The 21,470-nt window shown below is 49.1% G+C and overlaps 1 protein-coding gene across 6 annotated transcripts; it reads right to left on the bottom strand.

Moving 5' to 3' along the window:
• Positions 1-733: 733 nt before the first annotated feature.
• On the bottom strand, positions 734-21,432 carry THRAP3 (thyroid hormone receptor associated protein 3). 6 transcript variants are annotated; one of them, XM_042885149.1, is made up of 13 exons: positions 21,350-21,431; positions 19,240-19,319; positions 15,940-16,024; positions 12,931-13,091; positions 9,710-10,612; positions 8,100-8,837; positions 7,016-7,188; positions 6,344-6,455; positions 5,726-5,810; positions 3,489-3,673; positions 2,652-2,844; positions 1,995-2,144; positions 734-1,470 (listed from the first exon to the last, which is right to left on the bottom strand). In XM_042885149.1, exons 4-13 carry the CDS (start codon positions 13,065-13,067, stop codon positions 1,249-1,251), a joined length of 2,898 nt encoding a protein of 965 aa, XP_042741083.1. In that variant the 5' UTR covers positions 13,068-13,091; positions 15,940-16,024; positions 19,240-19,319; positions 21,350-21,431; the 3' UTR covers positions 734-1,248. The 6 variants fall into 6 exon arrangements, with proteins under 6 accessions (XP_042741083.1, XP_042741086.1, XP_042741082.1 ...); XM_042885152.1 differs by lacking the exon at positions 19,240-19,319 and having other exon boundaries at positions 15,907-16,024; positions 21,350-21,432; XM_042885148.1 differs by lacking the exon at positions 19,240-19,319 and having other exon boundaries at positions 21,350-21,432.
• Between the last annotated feature and the right edge of the window lie 38 nt (positions 21,433-21,470).

Raw genomic sequence — 21,470 nt, 5'->3', positions numbered from 1 at the left:
CAGCGGAGCTGCGCCTTCCTCTGCAGCGAGAGCCGTGCAAAAACCGCGCTGAGCAGCAGCGGCGGCGGCGGCGACCAATGCTGTCCTCCACGGCTGAGGGGCACGGAGGTTTAATGCCAGAATGCAGCAGAGGGGGGAGGAGGGCTGGGCAGCGCTGCAACACAGAAGCCGCTCCACCGCCTCGTTTTATTGCGTTTTATTTGCACAACCAACATCAGGGGTTTGCTAACGAGGAGCTGCTCGAGTGGAAAGAAACCGAGCTGCAGTCGCTGCGTGCGGGGGGCAGCAGGGAGCAGAGCAGAGCCCTGAGCCCAGCGCTGCTGCCCTGGATTCTCCTTGGAAGCAGAAGCCAAAAAGCTGCGTGTGGCCACGGCCGGGCAGAGCAGCAGAGATTTGCCTTCATTTTTATCAACAGATCAATTAAAAACATGGAAAAATCCTCGTCTGCGCTGCGCCGTTTGTAACCAGGGCAGCGCTGAGGGGCCTTAGGAAAGCGTCAGCTGGGGGTCAGGGCAGCAGGGGGGGGACAGGGCAGGGGGGGCTGCAATGCACCAGGCCAAATGCACACCAACAGCAGGCAGAAAGGGGGCAGCTTTTCTTTTCCCTTTAAAATCACGCTGTTTTGTTGCCTTACAAACAAAACAGAACAAAACAGTCATTTGTGAAAGGCCCCACATGAAAAAAAAAAAAACATTAAAAAAAACCAAAATCATAGCAGTTTGGTCCCAACACGTTAACATTTAGATCTTTATTCACATGCTTCATCGCTTCTTACTTCAAGAACCAAAAAGAGTTTCCAAAATTATCATTTAATTGATGTTACTACACAAAGGCCTAAAAGGAGAGTATGAAATTAAAAAAAACAAAACGGAATACACAACAGGGGGGGAAGAATGGGAAACGGGCGAGAAAACCCCGAGCTGTACTACTTCAAATTAGAAAAGAGAAACAAAACCATCGACTATTGGACTACAGGTGGGCACAAACCCAACCCCGCGGCGCCTTCAAAGCCCGTTGTCAAATCAACCCCCAAAACAAACACAGCCATGCCCTGAGGGCACGGGCAGAACGGCCTCACGCAGCACTCAGTGGGTGCCCAACGTCTTTGGGAAGAGGCGCTCCGTGCCCCAAGCACAAGGGAGGCGGCTGGGCCGCACGGAGGGGCAGAGCTGTGACAAGGCAGGGAACTCGGGGCTGTCAGGTCGTGGCAGAGCCCTCAGGGGCTGCTGGGCCTCTCCAGCACCGCCGCTACTCGGCCGCCGACGGCAGGCTGTCTTTGTCCTCTCTGTTCTCCGCCCCGCTCTCGTCGTCTTCGATTTCTCCTTCTTCGCCGCTGAATTTATCGTGAGCCCATTTGGGGCTGGTGCTCGACTTCCTGAACATGAAACGCCCTCGGCCTCGTGGGAAGGCGCCACGGCCGCGGCCTCTGCTCACCCACTTCTCAGCGCCTTCGCCCTCGCGGTCGTCGTGCTGCAGGAGGAAAGCAGGGACAGCAGTGACACAGAGCAGGGGGGCAGCGGGGAGAAGGCGACGCCGAGCTGCCCAGAGAGAAGGCAGGCAGTGAAATGGAACCTAGGCTTGGTCGTGTGAGGCGCAGGATGGAAGGGTGAGGATCTCACGCACCCCAGATCGGGAAGAGAAACAAAGGAGTTCTGACTGCTTAAAACTTCCCCTCTGTCCAAGGGCCACCCGTGGGGTGACACCCTGCTACCAGCAGGAACGAAGGAACAGCACAGAGCCACCAGGCAGGAAGCCGGAGTTCAGCGAGGGCAGAAGGGCCAAAAGCAGCACAGGCCGGCTCCTGCGACGCTGAGCAAAGGCTTTGCCTCTGAGAAATGGCATCTTTCAATCGAATCTAGGGGCCAATTAAAGGCAAAGCAAGCTGCCATGAGCAGAGCTCCTCCTCAGCGGGGAGCCAGCAGCTTCCTGGTGGTCACAAGCACTGGGGCAGCCCCAGCCGTGCTGCTCAGCTGTCCCCCACTCAGCACACCTACCAGGTAGTACTTCTTGCTCTTCGGCGTGTACTCGGGATCCCAATCCTCTTCTCTGCTTCTCTTTTGGAAGTCGTTGTTGCCACCACTGTTGCTGTTGTTGTTGCCTGAAAAGTTGCCTCTGCCCCATCCTCTCCCCCTCGCTCTGAACTGCTGTAACAGCAAAACATGGAAGGAAAGTCAAACAGCTGCGACGCGGCGCTGCTTCAGAGGCACCGAGAGATGCAGCACTGCTTCCCAGCAAGCCAGGAGCGCCTGCAACCCTTCAATAACAGCTCACAGCATCTCATGGTTCTCAATCCCCACGGATGACATCACCCAGTACAGTTCATTTGGAGAGAGGTGTTTCCTGAGCACCCAAAAGCATCCAACACGCACAGACTCCTGCGTACCCAAGGCACAAAGCTGAGCCTCCCCCCCAAGCCTGCCCCACTGACATACAGCAGCTTCCAGGCTGCACTCTGCACCTCGAGCTCAGCTGCCCGGCTGCGTTCCCAACAGCCTGGTTTGTGCTGCAGGTCTGCAGGGATCACATTCTGGCTCATCCACAACCAAGGACTTGCAGGCTTCTCCGTTACAGAACGCTTTAAGCGCAGCACGAGGCGCAGTGCCTGCCTCTGACTGCCCTGCAACTGACACCCGGGCTGGGGAAGCACTTACAAAGGTCCCTCGGGCTCTTCCTCTCTCATTTGGACCTGTGAATTCCTTAGTTCCAAGTCGGGACTTGTCAAAGCCTGTGGTGCTTTCCTCCCTCTCCTCAGGCTCCTCAGGATACTCCTCTGCTTTCACTGAATGCGAGGAGCGTGAGGACGACGAGCTGGACCTGGACCTCTCACGCACCCTTCGGTGTTTCCTGTTTCAGTGATAGGAAATAAGGGTGGGGAACAGCATCTGGATTAATCGCTCTGCAGTAACCTGATTGCTAACAAACTATTTTATCAGTGCCCCCATCCATACGATGCTTTCCTTTTCCTGCTATGGAAAGTCACAGTTCAACATCAGCTGTGACGTGCAGATTTAGCTGAGGTCCCAGGGCTTCTCTGTCAAGATTCTGCTGCTTTTAAAGCACTGGTGCTGCCTGCTAGGAGATCAGCAGGCATCTGAGACCAACAGCCTCTCTCTGCTCTCAGTCTCCCTCCCAGGAGAAAGGCATTCATTCCCAGAGTTTTCCAGTCCCATGGGAAAATCAAGTAAATAGAAAAGGACTAAATGAAACTTGAGGCAAAGTTACTTCAACGCTGCCACTGCCTACAACTGGAGCAAGAAGAAAAAGGGACTTACCCACTGCGACACACGGAGCCTTCCCACTTCCCATTTACCTTTACCAGTTACTTTACTTTCCAGATAGACACAATGGCATCAAGAAGACACGCAGGGAAATCACTCACAGCACCGCAGTTATGTCACAGGTGCACAAGCACAAATGGAGGCTGTCTCCAGCTCTTACAGCAGAAACACGAAATGCAGAAGGAAATGGCTGTGGGGTTTCCTACATACTTTTTCTTTGAGCCTTTGTGACTTTTCTCCGTTTTCTCAGCCGATCTTTCCCTTGAGTGACTCGAATCCCTGGACTCCACCGACTCTCTGGATTTATCACGTTTAAGATCTCTTTCCTTATGTTTTTTACGGCGCTCGATATCAAGGCGCAGGTCCACAGGGTCGTCCTTATATTTCCCTTCAGCCTACAAGGGCAGGGATGGGGAGAGTTCAGCACACCGACCTACAGCACCCCATCTCAGCACCATTACTTTACTCCTGACTGCACAAACAGGGTTGATCTGAGTGCTATCGATGCTCCATTTTAAGGTGCGAAACGATGCACTGTCAAACTCAGTTTTTATCTGTTGGCTTCCCATCTTTCTACATGTTTAACTTTTGCCCTGTTTAAAACAGCATTAGAACAGCCTGCTCACAGGGGAATGCTGACACCTATGGGGCACCACAGCCAGAGAGATGAGAGCATCTTGGAAACCCAATCTGTGTGTATGTGTGGCAGGACTGTGTGTGGCTGACTTCCAGCCAGCAGTGCTGGAAGGCCTGGGGACACTTCTTACAGGGCAGCAGCACCCAGCATGGCAGCAGGGCTCCACAAACTTAAGGAGAAGCAGCTGTTTGCCAGCTGGAGACACCTGGGGCAGCAATCGTTGAGTGCTAAGAGGTGGAGGCCACTGGAAACACAGTGATCAGGTTGTTTATGTGGAAGAATCTCACTGGCGTGGGGCATGGAAGGTGCCAAAAATCCACCCTGCTCTAAGCAGCACCCAGCTCGTGGCCTCTGTATCTCTTAACACAGTCAGCTACACGAGCTGGTGATGCTTGCTCGAGGAATGGCTGCTAAATGCAGAGCTGGCCACAATGGTGCCTGTGGGAGAGGCGCAGCTGTGTTCCCTGGGGCGCTGGGAGCTGCAGCCCTTGGGCCAGGCTCTGCTCTGGGTGCACAGCACCAGCAGCACACTGCCAGCACTGTGATTGTGCAGTGCTTTGGTGGCCCAGCTGCACAGCACACTGCCAGCAACAACACAGCCCCACAGCAGCTGCTGCTGCACTGATCAGGAACTGCACGACTCGATACGCAGCACGAACCAGATTAATCGCCTCGAATTAAATACAGAAGGATTAGTAATTCTCTAGCTGTTAAACTTTTTACTTACATGAGGTTCTACCCACTTTTTTTTGTTTAAATAAAAATGTCAAATAACGCAGCAGTGGGAGCAGGCAGGTTTTGGTTGGGTGTTTTGGCTTTTTTTTTTTTTGCTCTTCTGCTTTCCCCAGGCAAAGAGCTTTAATTTCTACTCTGAGAATACAACTGCTCCCAACACGGTGGATGGCAGATAAGTGACAAAATCAGCAGCAGCTCCCTTATGTGGTACAGCAAACACCTATTGGGTTTGGGAGGGCACGTCTGTTTCACGGAGGGCTGGCGAGCTGTTTGGAAACCACGTTTATAACACACTCTGCCAAGCTGATGCTCAGAGTTCAGGCCCATCAAATCCATCTCACCATCGTCCATGTCAAGCCACAAGTGTTTGGAAAAAATCGAAAACAAATATGAAACAAGTAAGGTTTCAGCAGGACTGTTCAAAATCTCTTCAATGTCAACACGCACGAAGGTGAACACACAAAGCTTAAAACCCAGAACATCGTGTTAAGCCACTTCTAAGATGGTTTACAGGCAGCACCGGGGCTTAACGAGCTGCTCAGAGCTGCTAGCACTGCATTCCCCAAGGTCTGCTCTATGACAGCAGGTGCTGAGCGTTAACTAACAGCAATCAACAGAAAGGTTGTTAGAACACCATTTATCACCCTCTTAACAGCTCATTTGGCTTAGCTCAGTATTTAGCTTTACTCTCCTCTCTTTGTCATGCACGTCTTTTTGAAAACACGGTTGGCAATATGGCATGTAGACAATTGATTTGATAATACTTACAAGCAGACACATATCACAAAAAGTCTCTTCTCTCATCATGGGCACTTGTTCCAAAAATCCTCTCATTTTTCTCAAGCTCACCTCAATTGACTTTGGGGTCATTTACCATAGTCTAACCACTTCACAAAGGTTGTTGATACATTTTTAATAAAAATTAACCCTTTGTAGTTCATTTTTAGAATTATGCCCATCCTTAAAAGAAAAACACAAACTTAAGTAGAGAGTAATTTAAACAAAAACATCACTGTTAAGTTCATGCCCAATGCACTCATTTTGTTGAATTAAACTAATCAGAGTGACAGTTCACCTTGAAGCTGGGATCTCTGGAACTTTTCGATTCCTCTTGAGAGAATCCATGTTTTCTAAAAGTACTGGGAGAAATATCTATCCTCCTGAAAGCAAAGGAAGCACAGAGGTATCAGCTCGGTTACAGGATGACAGCGGACATGAGACTCAAGATTCACTTCAAAGGAGACTGTCAGATATTCCCAAAGGGACTGAAAACTCATTTTTTTCCCACTTCTGATGAAGCTACAACAGAGCATCTTAAGTTCTCTGATCCAAGAGTTCTCCTGTCGTGAAGTTATTGTTCACTAAGTATCTGTTCAAGTATCTTCCGGCTGTGGACAAAAAGACATTTCACTTTTTTCAAGCTGCTCATCCAATAACATCTAAAAGATGCCAGGAACTCAAACCACAGCCCAAGGCACTGCCTCCCCTCCAGGGCATCTCTTCTGTTCCCGGATTTAAGAACTAACTTCCTTAGTCTCATCAGGGGCTGGGTGGGAGATCAGACACAACACCAAGCCACACCACGCTGCTCCCTCAGCCTGGCACAGATCCACCCATTTTCCCCTATTCTCCAGTGATTCCACAGCGACTGCAGAGCTTAAGACCTGAAACCCCCCCCTGCCACACCACCAACCTGTGAATTTCAGGGCTCTTTTTATTTTTAGCTGCTTCTTGTTCCATTCCTTTCTTTAGGTATTTGGTAAAGCGTTCGTTCAGCGTCATTCCTGACGATCCAAAGTGATGCTCTGTTGGAGGGTTTGAGTAAACAATGCCACAACATTAATACCACTTTTGTAAAAAGAAAGAGCTCGTCAGTCCTACAGCTTGGTCAAATCTAACAATGGTTGTCTTCCACCACCTCAAGGGAAGTTTTACAGAAGGTACAGCCAGACTCTTCTCAGAGCTACATGATAAAAGGACAAGAGAGGATTACCACAGGCTACAAGAGAAGTTCTGACCACATACAAGGAAAGCACTCCCCACCACCCCCCACCCCGAAATGAACGCGGCTGAGTGCTGGAACATTTGAGCTCTACAGCACAGATTTTCAAAGTTCAACTGGATTCTGGATTCCACCCCAGCAACGTGATGCAAAGCACATGCTAGCACTGCTTCGAGCTGAGCTGAGTCTCTTAGAATCACCTCCACCCTGAATCATTCTATCACACCATCATTAGCTGCTTTTGTTGTCTACAATACATTCAGTAGTGAACAACCATCCAAGCATTCAGCAGAGCGCATGAAAAGCACTCGCATGGGCAACGCAGGGGAGCGAACCTTCGTTTGAGGACAGACTCTGACCCACCTCTGACATGATGGACAATAGTCACTATGTGTTGAGCAAACAGTTCAGAAGGGCTTCGCTGAGACTGAGCAGACTGAATATGATGAAATATGGAACGAAACTCCTGCTCTTTTTTGTTGCTGTGCACAAGGTCACGACACAGCTTGCGCTCCTGAGCCAGTATGCCGCTTGGACTGGAGAAACAAACAGGCCACACAAAACAGAACACAGGAATCAGGTTCAAGATGACCAACAGTTCAGAAGTCAGAAGCTGTGTTTTTTTTTTTTTGGTAACATCACGCTACGAAATCACCTCAAAAAGCATTCAATAGCTTAAGCAGATTGCTTATTTCAATCCCTGGAATGCAGTGATCCAGGTTACCGTAACAATTCAGATCACCTGCTGCTCTGTAGCTGGAGGCAGCACGGACACAAACGCAGTGAAACACAAGCTCCTTCTGACACCACGGCTGGCTGCAATCCTCCACTGCCGTCCTTAAATCCCAGGTTAACTTCTAACATCCCACACGAGCACATCAACACTTACTGGCTGCTTCTGTCCCAGCGCGCTCTCTGTAGTACACTGTACTGTCTTAAGATTTCTTGAAACAAGGCAGATGGCTGTCAATGCCTCCTAGAGTTTCGGTAATACTACGTTGAGAATAAGTGTAAGTGCTCTCCAGAGGAAATGCCATTTAAGCTGCACTGTCATTTCACTGTACCTCTAATTTGCTATTAGCAAGAAGCCACTAAGCAGCCAACTCTTTCCAGAGGCTGCTGTAACACAGAAAATGATGCAGAAGCATTGACATTCTGAAATGGCCTTACATCTAGTTGTAGAAAAAAAATCAGGGAAAGTTATTTAACCTTTGGACTGTACCTTCAGCACCTGTAAAGCAGCAACCCCTCCAACCTCCCGCCGTGCAGAGGGGCCACACAAGTCCTCCAGTGCCAGAACAACTCCAAGCTTCCATCCACAAAAACCATACACTGTGATGTGATATTTATCCTGCCTCACAGCTCACACACAGGCAAAGGGGCTCCAGACCAGAAACAGGCAGCCCAAATCACCACTTCAGCAGCCCCAAACCACAGCACGACTTACCGCGCAAGATCTTCATCGAAGGAATCCATCCGAATATTGACCTGTGCCTCACGAGTGATGGAAAAGGAGGACTTGCCAGGAGCCAGCCCGTCTCCTTTGGAACCTGGCTTCTCCTTTACCTCGGAGGCTTTCCTCGGTGGGGGAGAAGAGCTTTTTTCCTGGCTTGTTTTATAAGTGGTCACCCTAAAATTCTTTTCAGGAACAAAGCCCCGGTGGCCCGGCTCAGCTCTCTTGGACGCCGGCCTCTCTTCCTTTTTAGATCTCTCCGAATAGCTCTCCTCCTCCATTTCCTCAGACTTCCTCTGCTTCTCTTTCCCAGGTGGCAAGAACACCACACCTTCCCATTTGCCTTGCCTATCCTCCTCTTGACTTTTACTCGACGCCGCCACCACTTTAGACATAAATTTGGGCTCATCATCAAAATCCGAATCCTTACGGCTCTTTGCCTTTTCTTTCTTTTCCTGATCATCCGTTTCCTCCTTGCCATAATGACTTTCCTTGTGGAACTCTGGTGCCTTTGGCTTGTCAAAGTCATCTCGGAACTTGTAGCGCTTGGGCGACTGACTGCCACGGTATCCCTTCTCAGAATCTGCTTTGGATGCATAGGAATCAGATTTGGCCTTTCCATCTGTTGATCCCTCAGAGAAATTCCCTTTCTCTTTATTTTTTTCCTTCTCCACATTTGTCACTTTCTGATCTTTGTCTTTCCCATTCTCTGTCTTCTGCTCTTCCAGATACCTGTGCAGAAAATACACATCACTGTTAATTTCCTTATTGAGAGAGGCTAACATTCCAGTGAAAAGCAGCCAGATTTCACAGAACACCAAGCTATGCTTGTACAGAGGGCCCTCAGCAGTTAGGATGTACAGCAGATTTCTCAGCCTGGACTGAGGCTTTCAGATGTCGATAAATTCAACAGATGTACAAGAAAATGGATATGCAGAGCTGATGAAATGAGGCTTACAACAAATAAGACAGCTTACCCACCGATGTATTTTAAGGAAAATAGTAACATCTTACCCAGTTGGTTTGTTTACTTACAAACCTGCTTCAGGAGAACAACACATCAAAACTTTCAAACTGGGCTGTTCTGCTTTAAACAACATACTGGAAATAAAAGGCTCAAAAGCTACTTCAAATTTGGGATGCAAGTTTCTTAGGTAAGCTAAATATTTCATGACAGACTGCAAATACAAATAAAAGCAAAAAGGTTAACAGAGGAGAATATTTACTTTGCTGGGAGAAGACAAAACACTCAGAACAATTCATCACAAGATAATTTAAAGCATCAAGATCATGTTTTAAAGCAGTCACTAAGCAAAACCTGAGCTTTGAGGAAAGAGCAGTAAAGCCTAAGGACGTCAGTCCAGAGCTCTGGAAAGCCCAAGCCAGAGATTTCTCCTTTCCCTTTTTAAAGTTCAGACATCCCTGAGAGGGAATCGATGCAAAACAGCTTAAAGAATCGACTTGAAAGCACTTAGGAATGCTCCCATCCCCTGCACTCCCCGGACCTCAGCCCAGCTGCAGACACAAGCAGTGTGCACAGGGAGTGCCTGCCCATGCACAGCAACCCATCAGAGCACTGCCACGCAAAGGAACACGCCACTTGCCTCTTGGAGAAGGCTCCCCCACCAGGAGCCGTGGTTTCCTCCTTCTGAGATGCACCATACATGGAACTGATGGGCGTTGGACTTTTGCACACAGGGCTCTTTCTTGTTGGGCTTAGACCCGACGAGCCGTGGTCAAACGGGCTCTGATGAGACCCTGCCTGAAAGGAGGTGCTGCTCTGTGAGGCAGAGCTCATCTGCGAGGGGTTGGACAGCGGGGAGCTCGACTTCTGCAACGGACTTGGCCGAGGAGAACGCCGCCTCACCACCACCGACTGCAGGGGGCTTTTTAACGCAGGGCTGCGTTCCCTCGGGCTGAGCTCAGGCGCAGCAGCTCTCGACGCCGAGCTGCTGCCGTAGGCCGACACGTCTTGCCATGGCTTTGATCCCTCAGACGCCTTGGCATCTTGAGCAGCTGCTCCCGAAAACGGCTGCTCCTTCGAATCGTCACCTTGGTTTTCTCCCGCGGCCTGAGACGCTCGGGCTTCCTTGGAAGATGACTTTTTGTCCTTCCCAGATTTACGCTTGGAAGACTCGACTCGGCTGTGGTTGGAGGAGGACCGAGAAGAGGAAGACCTCCTGGAGCGATCGGATGACGACTTGTCAGAATTTCTGGAGTGACTTCTGGACCTCGGGGAAGGAGACCTTCTCTTGGGGGAGCGGGAGCGCGACCTCCCCCTGCGAGGGCTGTAAGCTTGGCGGTAGTTTTGCCAGTTAGACCTGTAGTTCCCATATCCTCCTCTGTTATATTGGCCCCACGGATAGAAGCCTCGATTCCGGCCTCGGAAATAATACGGTCTCCTGTATCCTCTGTTATGACCTCTGAAATCCCGGTTCTGATAGACTCTTGGATGGTTCCTTTCCCTGTTATGAGATGGAGAATACGACCTTGAACGGGACCTAGAACTGATTAAAAAAAAAAATACATATTATTATTGGCACCACTTAATATTTGAAGTCTCACCTCCTGTCATCCTCGCTTATTTTGTACCCTCCTAAAATTCTGACCTAGATGAGATACCACTCCTTTGCTAGGAAAGTCAAAGCACAACACACAAAGATGAGAAGGGCAGCACTGGAGCACACGGTGCACTGCTCTAGAGATCCGAGTTCCAAAAGGTGAACCAGCTGCCACAGTTCCAATGCTCCAACAGAGGGATGCAACCCCACAGCCTGACGCCACGAGGGGGCAATGCTTGGCACTCCCTCTGCTCACTTCCTCCCGATTTGAAAGCTCTGGCTATTCAGAAAGAATGGAACTGAACCCAAGACAAGCCCAAAGCCTGCAAGAGGATTGATTTAAAAGACAAAACATTAAGGGGGGGAATTGTGTCAATGTCTCTTCCACTCAAAAATTCAGAACTGCAGTTGTGTAACTGCTCAGAAGCCCCACAGTAGCTCAGGTTTCAATGCCATCTTTACAGCAAGGATTCCCCAGCTGGTGGAAAAAAAAAAAACAAACACAGTTATGCTGGAAGTCTGAGATTTTAAAATCAGAGAAAGTGCCCAGAATACTGGGCTTAAGGAGGAAGGACTTTGCAAAATGGAACTGAAGCTATTTCCACACTCCCTTCTTATGTTAAGAGACCCACACAGCTCTGTCAAACACACACTGGTCGTGTGTATCTTCTGCAGCAACTCTACTAGCCCTGGCCAGCTAACACACTCTGCTTCAGCTCTAGAACACCCACTGCTGTGCAACAGTTAAAGCCATAAAGAAAGCAAGAAACTTCAGGCAGACTGATGCAGCAACAGAACTTAGACAACACAGCTGGTCTCCAGAAGGAAGAGCAGAATAATTGCTGTGACCCACGCTGCACAACCCAATGGATCCCTATGCCAACAGACCACAGACTCACCTCAGCAAACGTCCCAGCACCACGCCAGAAGATTTGTCTGCACCAACACCCTCCATACTGATCTTTACTTAATGTTCTTTACAAAGCAGTAGATTCAACAGCAGTACGAAGGAAACAACCATGCTGGCAAAAGCTGCCTTTGTTTTCAGCCACCACAGCTCCCTCACAGCTAGGCAGATCATCCCAAATGACACCAAGTTTTCCAGCATTCCCTCTGCAAAGAACTTGGTCTGATGGAAATCTCCGCCTCTGGCCGAGTTTTGTCATGCCCCCTCTCTCCAACTGCATGTTTGGTTCACTCTGCACTTTCAGAATCTCTAATTGTTAACAGTTGCAAGTGTTTACAAACTACTGGCTTCAGAAATGGTACTCCTTTAAGGTTAGTGAAAAAGCAGCTGAACCCCATTATCCCCAGCCCAACGACAATCTCTTTGCCAGATATAAAACACTCAGCTGAAAGGAAAGGAAAAGGCAGCCGTCCTGACAGCCGAGGAAGAAAGGGCCTTCAGCTGGCCTGACAGAAGCACTTCAGGGGGGGCAAAAACAACTACATGAATATATACTATTCATGCATACTATAATATAATGCATACTATAATATAATACTATATGAATATTATTGATTTCTCAAAGCTACCTGCAACAAAATGAGCTTTCTCTACCTCACACATCCAGAATTTGTGCTTTTGTTAACTGACTGCTGTGTGCTGAGGTGAAGGGCAGGGAAACAAACCAAAAAAAATTTGTCCCCATCTTTCCTAGTTGTGCCTATTAACTGACATGGAGACTCGACTGCATTTTTACGACAGAAAAAGCATGCAACACGTGCAAAAGCCTCTCAAGTCTGGGATCAATTATATCAAAAGCTTAGAAAAATAAACTTGATATGTTTAACAACACAAAGGAGCATGTTTTGCTATGAATCTTCCCTGCTCTGACCACAGAACAGCTGGCCTGGGGAGGAGCTGAGGACCACTCACCAGGAACTGGCTGGGCATGGTCAGCAGGTGGTGAGCGATTTCACTCTGCACCACTTGTTCTATATATATAATAAACATGTATATATGAAATACATATTTTTAATCATCAATATTGTCTTCCCTTCCTCTTCTGTCCCATTAAACTGTCTTTAATCTCAACCCACGGTTTCACCTTCCCCAATTCTCCCCCTCCCCACCACTGCAGTGCTGAGCTGCCTGCAGGTTAAAGCACAACACGTCCAGGTTGGCAGGAAGCACCCAAAGACGCAGGACACCATCCGTCCTAACAGGTAACCCCAGGCTTCCATGGGAAAGAAGCAAAGCACCTGAGCAGGAGAGAGGAAAACCAGGCACACCCACAGACCAGAGGGCTGCACACACTCACCTGAGCCTGCGTTTCCTCGAGCGTGAAACAGAGCGAGAACGGGAACGGGATTTGGAGAAGGAACGCGAGCGTGACCTCGACCCGGATCTCGAACGAGAAGAACGAGATCCAGATTTGGATTTGTTGGTTTTAGACATCTTGAGAGCAGCCGTCGGTCACACCTGGAGGAAACAGCGAAATGAAGTCACTGGAACGGGGAGTCGCACCTCAGAGCTGGGGGAACAGGCGGCACCTGCAGCCCGACCTCCGCAGCCACGTGGAGCTCGGCGAGGCTGCAAACAGGGGCGCTTCAAGAGGCTGCCTGCTAACAGCCCCAGGCAGCTGAATTCAGAACAGAACATTTATTTCAGCTGAAGGAGGAAATCTGCAAAAAGAATAAAAGGCTTTAACCCAGAATGTTTATGAATTTGAGCGCTACAGTTGAAAGCAACAAGTTAATGGGAAAACCAGAAACAGGCAGAGGCCATGCAGCTAGCTTAGGCATGACAACCTTTAAAGAGACATTTAATTTCAACCACATCACAGCAGTACAGACAGAACCAACAAGCACGTTTTGTGATCTCCTTCCCACAGGACCAGCGACAAACCAAATGCATCAGGGTGACAGGTCAGAACAGCTCTGGTGTCTCTTCTGTCCTGCAGTTACACTGCTTGCAATGGTTGACCTATTTAATCTCTGGTATCCAGCCATAAACAAAATTCCTTAGAATTTAACATTTGATCGTGTTGCAAAATATGCTCCAGGATTTGATTCCCTGCTGGTTTTTCTTTCAGTTCAGTTCTTCAGATGCTTTGGAAATGGAAAATGCTTTGGTCCCTGACCTGGAGAAGAGGAAGCAAACTCCACTCCCTGCCTCCTCAGATTAAGTTGCCCGTTGCTATTTGCATTCACAGAAACCCGAGAGCTCAGCTGCAGGCTAGCAAAGGAAGCAGATGCCAGGGAGAGCTGGTGTTGGGATTCTCGACTGTTCCACACAGGGGCTGGGATAAAGATCTGAACTCTGCAGCGCCACAGACAGTTGATTAAGCTGAGAAGAGAAACTGCACTCATTAATCAATATTTAAGTTTCATTCATAACATAGAAAGCCATTTATCTAGCATTGAACAGGCCACTGACTTCAGCCCACCATCTGCATCGTGTGCTTCACATGGAGGAAAGCAAGACTTCTGGAAGAGCACATCGTCATAACGTCAGGCAATTTTTGCATGAAAAGCCAGTAATGGTTTTGGAGAGGTTTCAGCAGGTGCTTCCCTCTCAGCACTGAGCACTCACATAGGAAACAGAGCACCACGCTGGTGCTGTGCTGAGAACTCTTGCTGTTTCCCTTGGCTTGGATTATACAGGCACTCAGTTCTATCAGATCACTGCTCTAACTTGAAAATTAATACCACAAAAAAGAAAAAAACCTCATTTCAAGCAGCTCAACTGACCATATACATTCCAGAGCCAACAGAGAGGAGCAGACATTTGTGGCCAGATAGGAATACCATCTTCAGCAGCTTGGCAGACCAATCAGGTTAAGACAATGAGGAAGCCAAAGAGGTGAACCACAGCCCAACATACACTGCCCTTAGTAACATCACCAAACACGTAGTGAGGTCAGCTCTAATCCCTTCAACCCCTCCTGAAGCTGCTTACTCCTGTGCTGACGAATCAAGTCAGGGAACTGATCCAGCTGCAATGCCACTCAAAAAAAAGAAGCCAAGTCTAAGTCCTCAGAAGCCCAGAAAAGGACCTTAAAAGTATCACCTGCTTGAAGCCATTTACATCTTTGTAGTTCACCTAGATTCAAGCACTTACTAGCTAAACATTAGCGTGGTACAAGTCCCAGAAGTTCCCTTGATTTTGTAGTTATTTTTAATCTTTGCCAGTGTTTCTCTAGTTGACACATTCCTAACATGAGCTAATTCCTACTAGAATAGAAATCAAACTGCTGTGCTCTACAGCAACCACAAGGTTAAGCAAACCAAGTGTCGGAGCCATTTCATCTCCCGTGTTAACAGGGAGTTGTAACCTTACTGCCATACGCAGGCAGTCCTTCTAACTATTATTTACTAACTATTATTTACTTACTGAGATAAAACGTGACCCTGTGCTGAAAAAAACTGCTCTGGGATACTCTGCTCTTACAGTGCTTCCTACCAATTGCTCTGACTTCAGACACAGCTGTAAAGGAAGTGAAGATGAGCTGTGAGAGCAGCAGTGCCCATCCACTTACCTCAGCGGTTCTGTTTCCCCACTGAAGATGGTGCTAGGCCCCCAGAGCCTCACAGAGCCTCACACAATGTTTTGCAAAGCATTAGAAAGTAAAGTGTGGCTGCTCCTGAGTGGGAATTACAGCAGAAGCTGTGCTGACTCCACATTAGCAATCTGCTCTGACAGGGGTCACGTTTCCTCCCTGCTTGCAGTGAGACAAACTGCCTTCCCACAGCACTGACTCCCTCTACCTTAAAAGGGACACAATTGCATCTGCTGACCATCAGAAAGTTTTCAGATGGAGAACCAGCAGCCTGGAATCTTCTCATTGACAACATTCCTTGCTTGGAGGCTATTACAAAATCCAAAGTTTGCCTTTTTCATTTCTAAGCCCTCTCACTGCAATCATACTCATGTAATGCAGTAATAGGGAATGCTCTCACTAAGCCACTTCAATGGACTTCGCCCAGAAAAGAAACTTTGTCATGAAACAGTGTCAGCAAAGTTAATGTTTTATGGGCTTTATGTCTTCTGACAGAACTCAACTCTGCTCCAAGCAGTAAAAAAAATCACTGCCAAATCCACTACTGTCAGAAACTTCCTGTGGGTGCCCAGGCCTCACAACAGTTTTACGCTGCTTTTCAAGCAGCCACTGACTGAAATCAATGCTTTGCACAGCAACACAGACAACAAAGAGAATCAACTGAGTTTAACTTGCAGCATGACCAGGAGCAAAGATGGTAGAAGTATGTTCCAAATCCCCAAACAGTTTTACCACCTTTGAAGATCCTGTTTTCTGTCGCATGCCCACCTGCTCGAGCAGATTCACACTCTGCACCCTTCAACAGTCAGTTTTACTGTCTGAGTTGTGTCAAATATGAAACCAGGAAACAAACCTGAAATGAGAAGAGAACACATTGAAGCACTCAGTATTTACACGTTTATTTTCAGCTGTCAGCAAACAAAAGGAGCCAGCTTCCTCAATTCCAGCATCAAGTGCAGCAGCCTTTGTCCCAGCCAAGATCCCTGCCTGCAACTTTAAAATCCCAGGAAACAGAAAATCTGAGCAATTAGAAATGCAGTCCTACAGCATCGTGCCATTTGCAGCTCCATAAAAACCACCACTGCCACGCTCCTTAATTCACCTGCGTGCCAGCAGAGGTAAGTGGCACCTGGGGATAGCAGGAGGTGGGGGTAAGAACTGACAAATGTTAGGTAAGACACAATAATGAAAGATAGGAAATCAGAGGAGGCACTGAGCAGAACTCAGCAATAACCAACCACGACCTTCAGCACAAACAAACTACAGATCACCCAGCACAGCACTGATGGCACCAGTTTCACTGCTGCAAACTGTGCCTTAGTGATGAGATCTGAGCTAAAAGCCTCAGTCCCAGCCTCATCGTGAGGAACCGGAGCTTAGCTTTCTCAAAGGGCAAATTAAAAAGACAAAAAAAAAAGACCATGGCAGTTTTGACTACCATAAATGCCTCCATCTCAGGTTGAAAGATGAAAACAATGTTCCTAAGTCAGCTAAGCACAGCTGCACTTCTCAGCACATGCTTCAAAGTTCATTAAGGGCTCAAAACGAAGAGCAAGCACTCAGGCAGTGCTGACAGGAGGCTGACGACAGAAGTTACCTGTGCCCTACAACGACCCTCCATCCTCCTGAGCAAGAACTGTGCTGGACAGCCTGCTCAGAAGATCCAGCACAGCTCGTTCTACTCCAGTAGGTGCCAGACACGCTTCAGGGGACAAAAGTTATGATTACTCTGCCATGGTGAGAGAAGCAGTCATTTGTCAATAGCTGCTCCAGTCTCTCTCCGCTCTGCTTTCAGAACTAAGATTTTCCTTCAAGTGTGTTTGAGGTTGCAGATAATTAAAAACAGATTCTATACAACGGCTGGAAAATTATTTATAGGTTCTTCCAATAAAGAGTGATTCTGCACATTGTTCTTTTGGACAAATCCCTTCCAAACTGCGTGACCAGCTGCAAACTTGTAGATGATTTTATTTCTGACACCAGTTCCTTGGCTACAAGCCGTTTGACACATCTTTGAGCTTTAAAAGCCTTGTGTTTTTATGTGGTAGTGACAAGGAGCTCAAAGAAAAGGTCGATCAGATATCAGCATGTTTGCCTCTGAAACAGAAGTCAGCAGCTGGACTTCCTGGGGAGCACGGAAGAAAAACATCTACAATAAGAAGGGAAAGCTTCCATCAGCATCTTGCTTCCAGACCCAAACAACCCGGGAACAGAAAGTCAGCAGAAAGTTCAGATCTTTCTCAGAAGCGACTGAGTTCTCACTTAAGTGAAAAAAAGGGACTAAGAGATTTAAACTCATTGAGATAGTGACAAATGCTTACATTTCACAAGCACAGTGAAGGATTCTGATGTCATCCAGTCACCCCAGTATAGAAAGGGCTGAACGCAAATGCTTGCTCAGCATATGCACAGATCCTGAACTCAGGAAACCAATCTCATCCACAGCCCTACAGGAGCAATTAACTGAAATAATTCATGCAGATAAACGGGGCCCAAAACAACCAGGTACACAACTCCCTCCAGACACCACATATCCAACGCTCTGTCACGGCACAGGTTGGACTCCTTAACACTGAGTCTAATTCTGAGAGCAGGATTTCAGCTCACAGCCCGCCCCGCTCCCTGAGCAGCGCTGTGTGCTCTCACAGCACAGAACCTACGGGGTTACTGGCCAAGCTTTCAGTCTCCCTTTCAAGATGACAATGAAATGCAGACAGCAAGGAGGACACACGCTGGCTGGCTGCAGAGCTGCAGCATCCTCCCATCCGGAGCTTTTCTTTCCCTGCCGCCACCTCACATCGCAAATCAGAGCAGGCTGAAGACGGCTGGGTGATGGAGCTGGGGGTGAAATTCGGAGCAGCTCCATTTGCTTGCACATCAAAGGAGCCACGAGAGGCTCCGTTATTCCTGCACAGGTACAGCAGGGGAGAACAGCACAGTGACAGCACAGAGGGGGTGGCAGATCGCAGCTCCTGGGGCAGGACAGCATCGGCAGGGCGCCCAGCATCCCACAGCCAGGCTGGGTGGCACTCGGGGCTTTTATTCTTTGTGTGGATGCCACAGCTTCCGGTTACCATGGAGCGAAGCACTGCAAACACCATTCTCAGCTGGCATGAAATGTAATCCCATGATTTGACTATTCATAGCTCTGACACGATAAAGCTAAATTAAGCAGGAGCTCTTAACTTTCCCTGACCCAGTGGCAATGACTGCCCTGTCACTTAGCTCCTGCTAAGAGGGGATGATATTTCCCTTCATGCAAACGAGCTGTGGAGCGCAAACCCAGCCTGCCAGCCACCAACAAAATGGCACCTGCTTGTTCCAGCCACTGCCCCAAAGTGCAGCAGCAACTGCCAAACAAGCCAAAAAGGCTGAGAAAGAAAAAATAAATAAAGCAAAATCTGCTGACTTGCATGGCTGAGCACTCATATCCTGGTGCTTTGTGCACGAAATGTTTTTGCTTCCCAATAGCATCAACCATGCTCCTCTGCAGCACACCGATCTCAAAAATCACTAACAAACTCACTGGACACAGACCTGGCTTCACCTGGATGACAAAATGTTTTCTTAAACAGAGTTCATAAAGCTTCCTGGCTTAAATAAGCTGCAGAAAACAGCAGACAGCTAAATCACATTATCATGACCCTGAGAGTAGGATGCCTATTTAGTTTGCAGCGCAGATCCTTTAGTCAGGGTAGAATTAGAAGCTCAGAAGTTCACTCCAGAGGTGCAGGGCTGCTCCTGGAGTCTCTGCACACAGAACAGCAGCACTAAAGAGCCCACAGAAACCTGCCCAGGCAGCCCTTGCTGAAGGAATGAACTATGGTCCGGTTTTTCCCCCACAACAGACTGTGTAAAGCAACACAGAACTAAGAATGAAAAGAGCAGAAAGGCACCAGCATAAACACAGACACTTCTACAGACAAGGAGCCACAAGCAGAGACAGGCATGGATTGAACACAGCACACACCTGCTGCTGTCAGCTACAGGCACGCCACAAGCAGCCAGATTCACCACTGCTCTGCTCCCCTACAGCAACACCCTCAAGAGATACCAGGAGGAACTTACAGCGTGTCCTTGGTGCAGCCAGGTCGCCTTTTCACCGTAAACTACCAGGTAAGCATCAAGAGCTTCTCACTTCTTTATGCCTGGGTGAGAAAGGAGGCTAACTGAAAGGCCTGCAAGTCCACACAGCACCACATCCTGCGAGGAAAACCCAGGTGGGAAGTGCAGAACTGAGCAGTGCTGCAGCTCAGCCCCCAGAACTCCGCAGCTCCCTGCTGTGCTGACAGCAGTGCTCACAAATCCCATGTTCTCATACATACAAGTGCATAAAACTCAGTAATATCTCAGGACACTGAGGCCTACCTGCTAGAGTACCGCCTTGAGAGCTACGTTTTTAGCAGGCTGTGCTAATTTAAGGCCTTCTGAGGTAACTCAGAAAACTAATTTGTTATACATGCCTCTCCCTACTCCTAATTTAGCTGAAACAAGAAGTTCACACTAAGGAGAATGTGAAACTAAAATATAAGAATCCAACAGGAAATCAGATATGATCACAAGGCCCTGGAGCCTGCCAAGTACTCTGGATCACAAAAGCCTGAATTTTTGACAGCTTTCTTTGCTAACTACCTGACTTTATCTACAGTTAGATGGCCTAACAAGTAACACAGCTCACAAAGCCAGCTGCTGCCTCACTGTGCTAAGCCCCTGCAAAGCGACAGAGCGAGCATTCAGAACTGCTGAGTTCCTCCAAACACTCTGCTATGCCTCAGTAACCATTTTTCCAGCCTCTACAACGCACTCCCTTGAAGGCAATTTGCAATTTCCAAAAGCCAACGCTTCTCAAACAAACGGAAATCAGGTTCCACAACCAACACCCACGCAGAAGTCCTCCTCAGCCACAGCACTTGCCAGGAGCAAAAAGCAAAAGACACATTGGAAACAGACCTACAGTTTCACATCGGCCTTCCCATAAATTAAATTAATTAACGATCTGCCCTCGCTACTAGAGGGAAGGAATATTGCAGGAGTTCCTTGCAGAGAGTAATTGGGTGATCGAGCTGGCCGTGCTCTTTGGGAAGCTTGCTGAGTGACCCAGCAGCCTCATGCACACAACGCTGAAGCAGCAGTTGACAGAGGCCCTCCTCCTTCCCCACATTCAGCTAATGTACATCTACAATGCTTCCCAAGCAATTGGGCATACTGCTCTCTTCAATAACGCACATTTGGGTGAGATGCATTATGGCACACCAAGACAAGCACTTCTCTTACACCCAGCCTAAAAGAGGAGCACTCCTGCCAGATGGGCAAGGAGGAAGCACTGTGCAATCCCTAACCCGGCACACCCCGTGTGGCAAACAGCTCACCCTGCACCTCTCAAGGTGCCAAACAGCCCTTCTCCTGAACTTACTGCATCACACGTATTTAGAAAGCTGTACAGGAGACAATTACAGCACTAATTATCCTGTGGAGATTTCAAAATATCTTTAAAGGAGTCTGGAATTAACCTCTCCCAAGCAAATAAAGTTAGGATCACTCTCAAATTAGAGAAAAAGGCGATTCGAGGCACACGCGTGTTTCTGTGCCCAGAGCCACGGCACGGCATCACCCAACTCCACAGAACCCCTCCGTCTACCAAACCCACCGTGCAGTCAGCGCTGAAGGGCTCCGAGCGCTGCCCATTCCCTTCCTCCCCCCCGGGCCCATCCGCCCGCGGGGCGATCCCGATGATGGGAGAAAGCGCCCAGAGGCCGGCTACAGGCAAAGCTCGGGCGGAAAACGGGAAACCCCGGGTCGAGGAGCCCGGATGAGGCGCCGCGGAAAGGCCTGTGCCTGGAACGGCCCCAACCGGCCGTGTGCCGCCAGGAGGCGGCGCGGGGCCCAGCCCGGGCACGAGGGTTCCGGAGATCTCCGGGAGCGCCCTGAGCACAGCCCGGGGCTCCGCGGGCAGCACGTGGGGCCCGGAGCTGGGATGGGGGGGAGGGGGGGGGCGCCGCGGTGAGGCCCGGGATTGGGGGGGGAGGGAGGAGAGGGGCGGCGAGTAAGGCCCGGCTCAGGAGGGGAGAACGAGAACGGCCCGTGCGCGTCGTGCCCGCGGGACGGGAGGAGAAAGAGGGGAAGGGGCCGACGACGGAGCGAGGGAAGGGCGGCGCCACGTTGGGCCCGCGGCACTCACCGGACCCAACTCCGCCTGCGGCCTCCTCAGCGGCCAGGCGCCTCCACCTCCTCCTCACGCACTTCCGCTTCGCGCCCGCCCGCCGCCCGCACGCAGAGGCTGCCGGGAGGCGCAGTCCGAA

Source organism: Lagopus leucura, unplaced genomic scaffold, assembly GCF_019238085.1.
Source record: "Lagopus leucura isolate 7727_CA_CO unplaced genomic scaffold, USGS_WTPT01 Super-Scaffold_100048, whole genome shotgun sequence".
Classification (NCBI taxonomy): Eukaryota; Metazoa; Chordata; class Aves; order Galliformes; family Phasianidae; genus Lagopus; species Lagopus leucura.
Note: the sequence above shows the minus strand (reverse complement) of the source record. Positions and strands in the feature narration are given on the sequence as shown.